Raw genomic sequence first — 7477 nt, 5'->3', positions numbered from 1 at the left:
AATAATAACAATAATACTGTTAATAATAAAATATAATCCCATCAAAAATAAGGGACCACCAGACCTTCAGTGATTGAGACCTAAAGATAAACACTGAAGAGTTTGTAACTACTTACCCAGTTATAATCTCCACTTTCTTCTCCACAGGCATGGCACAGCTGGCTCAGGTCATCTAAAAAAATGTTGAATTTAAATTTTGCATCCTTTTAAAATTACAATTTGCAAGTTATGTTTTCTAAAGAATCCTATGCAGACTTGAAAATCAAAGTGTTATAACAAATATTATGTAAATGCATTACTTTAAACATACCACTGTTTTGTAGAAGAGTGACAGCTATTGCTTTCCTCAATTCTTCCACTCCCTCTGCTGTATTAAGAAAAACAATTGGCTCCTCTCTGAGTACACATTCTGCAAACTGAAAAAGAGCAAAGCAATAAAATAAGCAATAAATATATTTTATAATATAGAGAAATCAAACATATGTTACACATCAACCATATTTTCCATAAATCGTCTTCATTGTGTTTTCCAAGATCATGCTTGAGGACATTGTCAGTTTAGTAGGATAGCATAAAAAATATATTTTACATCACTTACTTTCAAAGCAAAGACACCACATGATGTGCCATCTTTTTGCTTTGGGTGAGGCAGCGTTCGGCAAGACCACCTTGACACATGGCATCCTTTGTGTTGCAAAAAGCCCTTAACAAATAATAATCATCATTATTCTGTCATTGAAACACAACTTATTTATTTATTTTAAATCAATTGAGCACATTAAAAGCACATTTTGTAGTCTAACAACTTCTGATACCTTGTTACATCCTGACACCTTTTAGATTGGAAGAAATTTCTCCCATGGGATCAAGGAACAAAGCCCTCCTTTGGGATGGTAGCATAATCTTTTAAATGTAGAAAAAAAATGTAGGAGATAAGGATACTTTGTTACACTTATATTATGTTAAAGAAAAAATTATATTCATTAAAAGTAAATTCAATGTACATCACATGGTTTTAGAAAAACTATAAAAGGTTATATAATCTTATTAATAATTCAATATCTGTATTATAATATGAAATCTTGCAAGTGTCTTATTTACATGTAAAGACAAATGTTTTGTTTTTACCACAACTGTCCAGTGGTGATGGTCATTCACAATGCCAATGAGATATTTGTACATTGTGGGATCAACCTGAAATTCAGAAAGAGTATTATAACATTTCTGTACTACATTTCAAAATTGCAACATACATTAACCTGAATAAACTAACCTTTAGTTTTGATCTTTTTCCATTCCAGATTTTTGTCATTTCAAATGTGTCAATTTGGAATGCTTGTACTTCTGAATGTGTATTGAATCTCTTTACAAGAAGAGACATGTATGCATTTATGACCTTAAGAAAGACAATGAGAGATTTACAGTTAAAGCCAACATTTGATACTATGATGATCCTTGTCTATGATTTAAATCACTGACATTTAAAAAACTTTTACCTCACTTTCAAGCTCATTATTTGGAGCAGTTTTATTAATGTCTGCAAAGAAGATTTTGTATGGTCCAATTCTGGACAGCAACACATAGACATTTTTCCTGACCAAGCCTCTTGGATACCTGTAATGATGGATGTCAAAAATAAACATTTTAAAGCACTATCAGTCAGCATATGTGACCAAATAAGATTTCTAACTTACATTGGTTAACAACTGTTAATCCTGTTGCTGAGGTACTGTTGTTGAGGTTGTCCTGTACTGCTGTTGCTGTGGTGGTGGTGGTTGATACCACAACTGCTTTTAAGCTGAAGTGAGAAGGCACAGATTTTGCTAAGGTTATAAGTGATTGTGCTGTGGCAGAGATGGTGGGTGATGGCAAGGTTGCAACTGAATGTACAGGTGTTGCAGATGCTACAGAGTTGGTAGGGGATGACACAGATGCAGCAGTGGTGAAAGATATTGCAGCCATGTCAGAGGTGGTGGGTGATGGCACTGATAATGCTGTGGTGGAGGGTGATGGCACTGATGATGCTGTGGTGGTGGGTGTTGGCACTGATGATGCTGTGGTGGTGGGTGTTGGCACTGATGATGCTGTGATGGTGGGTGATGGCACTGATGATGCTGTGGTGGTGTGTGATGGCACTGATAATGCTGTGGTGGTGGGTGATGGCACTGATGATGCTGTGGTGGTGGGTGATGGCACTGATAATGCTGTGGTGGTGGGTGTTGGCACTGATGATGCTGTGATGGTGGGTGATGGCACTGATAATGCTGTGGTGGTGGGTGATGGCACTGATAATGCTGTGGTGGTGGGTGATGGCACTGATGATGCTGAGGTGGTGGGTGATGGCACTGATGATGCTGTGGTGGTGGGTGATGGCACTGATAATGCTGTGGTGCTGGGTGATGGCATTGATGATGCTGCTGTGGTGGGTGACGGCACTGATGATGCTGTGGTGGTGGGTGATGGCACTGATAATGCTGCTGTGGTGGGTGATGGCACTGATGATGCTGAGGTGGTGGGTGATAACACATTTGCAGGTGATGCAGCAGAGGTGTTTTGTGATGCAGGTGTTGCTGTGGACATCCCAGAGACAATCTTGTGAGGAATGCGTGGAGTCTCCTCAATATACAGCCTCATGTGGTCAATATTTATTTTTTTTAAAATGAACCCTCTCTCATCTGCCAGATCAGCACTCTTCCCTTCTATAGTTTTAACGGTGTAAGGGCCTAGAAAATCTGGATCCAGTTTTCCTCCTTTTCTCTGCTGGCTTCGAACATTCAACCTCCACACCCTGTCACCCACAGAGAATTTAATTTTTTGTGATTTTTTGTCTTTTTTGTTCATTTGTTTCTGGACCTGAGCAGTGTGGGTCAGGGCAGTTTGAATAACTTCATCAAGTTTTAGGACACTCTCAGTCATTTCTTCAATCCCCATGACAGCTTCAACAGTGTTGTCGATCTGAAAATAGTACATTTATTTACTTGATTTCTAATTTTAAATATCTGCATTTCAAGTTCATGTAGATAATTTCACACTGAATGCAAGACAAAGAAACAAAACAACAAAAAACAACACATGCCCACCTTATAATATTCAGGGACCTCAGATGGGTATCGTGCCTCACGACCAAACATCATATAAAAGGGGGAAAACTTCGTGGTCATCTGTTTTTTGGTCCTCAATCCGAACATTACAGCATCAAGATGTTTATCCCATTGCTTTGGTTTTTTTGAAACTAATTTACAGAGAGCCCTATAACATTTTTTAATACATTACAATTATTTTACATCCATAGTGTAAATATAACATTAGTTTCATTTTGGTTCAAATGACAAATACAGCAAAGTACCGATGTATAAAATCGGATGTATTATTACAGTACAGTACCTCTGTATTGTCCCATTCATTCTTTCAACAAGACCATTTGTCTGCGGATGATAAGGTGAACACAAACTCCTTTTGATTCCGAGAATTCTGGACACATTTTTGTTGATCTGTCATTACAAACAAAATAGTATGATTAATTCTGGTACAATTATTTAAAAATAAAAAACAATTTGTAGTTGCATTTACCACTTTTATATGCTGTTATTGTAGAGCAGTGTACAAGTTCAACTTACCTGATTAACAAACTCCCTCCCTTGATCTGTGAGTACACGTTTTGGTGCCTCAAACTGATAAAAAAACTTAATAATGCAGTTTGTGACCTCCTCTGCCGACTTAGATTGAAGTGGATATGCCTGTGGCCATTTGGTCAAGTAATCAATCATTACACATATGTACTGATGGCCACTGTCTGTGAGTGAGAGTTTCCCAATCAGATCCATACCCAAAAGTTCAAAGGGCTGTGTAACCTTGAAAGGAATATGAAATGTATATATCATTTATTAGAGCATTATGAATGGCAATTGCTGGTGGTGCAGACAGAAAGAAAGAAACAGAGAGAGACAGTTTACATGTATAGGTGTAAATTGTACTTCTTCTTTAATTGATGCTTTGGCAGTCTGACATGACACACATTCAGCCACCTGAATAAAAAGGAGAACAGTTTACATTTACAAGATAGAATAAAAATGTTATTAATTTTTATAAAACGAATTAATAGTGTATTTACCCATTTGTCAAGATCTATTGACATCCCTGGCCAGTAAAATCTTTTTGATATGGCATCTTTGGTTTTTTCTGTCCACAATGTGCACCAATGTTGCTTGCATGGAACTCCAAAAAAGATTGTTTGCATCCTCTGCACCACAAACAACCTTCACTTTGAGTTTACGTGAAGTGCCTTTATATCTAGTATAGTAGAGCTCTCCATCTGCAAGATAAGTGTAATAAATTAAATATTATTATTAGTAGTAGTATGTGAAGAAGAAGCCTTTATTATGGTCACTTATTTTACATACATTTTTGTTTTTGAAATTCTTTTTTCACATATTAAACTGATAATAACGGTTTAAACTTGCATGAGTTGGGCACTGTTCGCTGTGTTACCACTTTACTCCAATACAACACTACTCAGTATACTCTGTTTGGCAGGTCATATTTATGAACAAAGTGGGAGAGGGCAGTGCTGATTCCAGACATCTATATATAATATTTAGCTATGTTTAAGAAAAAGTGGCTAATTTTATGACCAAATGCAATTATAACTTAAGTTCTAATGACAAAATATTGAATCTGTGCAATTCAATATTTACCTATAAACAAATTTTTTATGAATAAAAATAATCTTAAAGTGTAACTTTATGCTATATAATGTTAAAAGTTTACGTAATACTCTTTTCTTTTTATCCTGTTTTTGTAAGTAAAAAATAACGTTTTTTCCCCCAAGAGTCATGAAACTAGATTCCCTAAATTGTTAAATATGTTTGATTGTACTGTACAATGTAGAATTAGTACCACAATCAATTTTATAAATAATCATGCTAAATTTTGCATTAGTGCGATGGTAAACTTAACATCTCCATCAGGTCCTTTGAATAAACCTGGTAAATTGATTGATTATATTAAAATAGTAGGCCTTCATGAAAGACTAATGTAGCCTTTAATAAAAATGTTATCCCAATATGTTGCTATATTGTTATTCTGTAAATAGTTTAGAAAATAATAATACAGTTTTAACAGAGTTGTTTGATTAAGTTTACTCACCTTCAATGCAATAAAGAGCAACTTTTTTTCGAAAATTTGACTTTTGATCCTTGGACAATCCCTGAGGGTAACCACCACCTGTTTTGTAGATCACAATACCACGGTATGATGCGGGATCCATATTCTATAGACAAAAAAATTAAAATTGACTGAGTAAGAGAGATTGAGGTTGGTTGGAACAGATTTAATTCTTTGTTATTTTCTATTTAATTTTACAGAAATGTAACATCTAACTAAATAAATGCTCAGTTTCTTGCTCTACAGTGATTCTGTCAGGGTATTTAAATGTTAAAATCTATTAAGGTGAATATAACAAACCAGAGAAAGATTATAACAATTTAAATTTTAGTTAAAAGTTATTGGTATAATAATTATTTAGATATAAGATTTACAAATAATAGTGGACTAATATCATGTGCAGAAAACGTATGATTAGGGTTGGTTGACAAAGTTTTTGATAAGACAGATTACTTAACATTTAATAACCTTCAAACACACCGTTTACAAAATGCCTACCTGTACATGCACAAATGTTTCATTAAATGTATTTTTACCAAATAACTTTAGCTTTATTCAATTATGTGTTTGAAGAAACCCTCATCAGTTTGATTAGGAACATATTTGAATATAAATAAGTGACAATTGAAAAATATTTACCTCAAACTTTTTTTACCTCAAAAAGTGACAATTTCGAGGGGTATTCGATTTCTTCTCGTTCTACACATGAACATTAACCTGCGATTAAAAGAGAGAGAAAAAAACACTTGTTTCTAAAATGAAATATGTTACATCTGAAGTACATTTCTGGAATTTCGTTCACAATTTGTCATTCTTAAAGATATTAGCCTAATTATTCAACTGTATGATTACCTTCATGGGATTCTTCAGTGTACCGAATAGCACCTCCTCTTTTGCACACGTCATCGCACCTGATGCCGAGTACTGATTGGCCGATCTCCTGCATGATCGGGGCATGGACAATACTTGTGCTCTGCTACAAGATTATCTTTTTTTTTTTTTTTGCCACTCAGCACCCCTCTTCTGCACACGGCTATTCGCACCCTAAAACGAGTCCTGATTGGCCGATTTTCTACTTTATCGGCACATGGACAAAACATGAGGCTTCCAATTCTGCAGATTAAGCAATTGTTTTGCTGTAGGCTAGTTGTTGAAAAATAAAATGACATAATTTGCCTTTCAAGTGTTATTGAAATAAAAGTGTAGTATGCAGAATCATCATCCAATACATAATTATGAGAATTACTTTAATGTTGCTATTATTGGACAAAATAAAAAGATTGAACACACGTTAATAGTATCAAATATTATATCACTACCAATGTATTTTCTTATTTATTGTTTATCTCTACATAATACATTTATGTAGTGATATAATTTCACAATGAAGAGTAATAATTTAATATCTTAATTAAAATACAAAATAAACATCAAATTTAAAAATCTCAGCTAAAAAGGCTAGTAATTTTAAACGTAACTAAACGGTGTATAATAAAAGCTCATACATGAGTTTAAATAATTAGAGGGATGATAAAAAATAAATATAGAGATTAAATTATAAAATTCAATTAACATGTAGGTTTTCATGAACAGTGTACGCACATAAAATGCATATAAACACACACAAGCACACACACACACACACACACACACACACACACACACACACACACACAACACACACACAAACAAACGTTAGTCTACCTATCATTATGTGGAATTTCCATTGACTTAATGATTTTTATACTGTACAAACTCTAGATTCTATACCATAACCCTCACAAGAAACTTTCTGCATTTTTGACATTTTCAATCAAACATAATTTAGTATGTTTAAGCAATTTAAATTATGGGGACAATAGAAATGTCATCATAAATCCCTTTATATCAAAATACCCTTCTAATTATTAAATGTTCCTGCCTAGATAATTCCCCCTGAATAATGTAGGTGTTTAAGTCAATAGAATCACATTTGTTATGGGACATACAGTGCTTCTTGTGTCAATGCACTGTACCTATTTGTATGACTTTTGAGCATCTATGCAGAATAATGAGGGAGGTAGAATCTAGGCAGAGGTGTATACAATAGTGCTGCCTAGATAATACCCCCCTGAATAATATAGGTGTTTAAGTCAATAGAATCAAAAGTGTTATGAGACATAAAGTGCCTCTTGTGTCAATGCATTTTACCTATTTGTATGACTTTTTGAGCATCCATGCAGAATAATGAGGGAGGTAGAATCTAGGCAGAGGTGTATACAATAGTGCTGCCTAGATAATACCCCCCTGAATAATATAGGTGTTTAAGTCAATG

At 34.5% G+C, this 7477-nt stretch overlaps 1 protein-coding gene across 2 annotated transcripts; it reads right to left on the bottom strand.

Annotated features, from left to right (window-relative positions):
• Nucleotides 1-838: 838 nt before the first annotated feature.
• On the bottom strand, nt 839-5265 carry LOC127637902 (arp2/3 complex-activating protein rickA-like). Of its 2 annotated transcripts, none has more exons than XM_052119143.1 (11): nt 5146-5265; nt 4112-4312; nt 3954-4025; nt 3618-3851; nt 3385-3491; nt 3081-3249; nt 1695-2955; nt 1497-1614; nt 1274-1396; nt 1129-1194; nt 839-903 (listed from the first exon to the last, which is right to left on the bottom strand). In XM_052119143.1, exons 2-9 carry the CDS (start codon nt 4235-4237, stop codon nt 1390-1392), a joined length of 2094 nt encoding a protein of 697 aa, XP_051975103.1. In that variant the 5' UTR covers nt 4238-4312; nt 5146-5265; the 3' UTR covers nt 839-903; nt 1129-1194; nt 1274-1389. The 2 variants fall into 2 exon arrangements, with proteins under 2 accessions (XP_051975103.1, XP_051975104.1); XM_052119144.1 differs by having other exon boundaries at nt 881-903; nt 1102-1194.
• Between the last annotated feature and the right edge of the window lie 2212 nt (nt 5266-7477).

This window comes from Xyrauchen texanus, chromosome 46 (assembly GCF_025860055.1).
Source record: "Xyrauchen texanus isolate HMW12.3.18 chromosome 46, RBS_HiC_50CHRs, whole genome shotgun sequence".
In the NCBI taxonomy this organism is placed as follows: domain Eukaryota; kingdom Metazoa; phylum Chordata; class Actinopteri; order Cypriniformes; family Catostomidae; genus Xyrauchen; species Xyrauchen texanus.
Note: the sequence above shows the minus strand (reverse complement) of the source record. Positions and strands in the feature narration are given on the sequence as shown.

What these genes read in the sequence shown, in the direction of transcription:
- LOC127637902 (XM_052119143.1), bottom strand. Translation starts at nt 4,237, where the DNA reads ATGCAAACAATCTTTTTTGGAGTTCCATGCAAGCAACATTGGTGCACA. An exon ending in AGGTCCCTGAATATTATAAG is followed by an intron (nt 2,956 to 3,080) that starts GTGGGCATGTGT and finishes TACTATTTTCAG; the next exon opens with ATCGACAACACTGTTGAAGC. An exon ending in ATTAACAGTTGTTAACCAAT is followed by an intron (nt 1,615 to 1,694) that starts GTAAGTTAGAAA and finishes CCATCATTACAG; the next exon opens with GTATCCAAGAGGCTTGGTCA.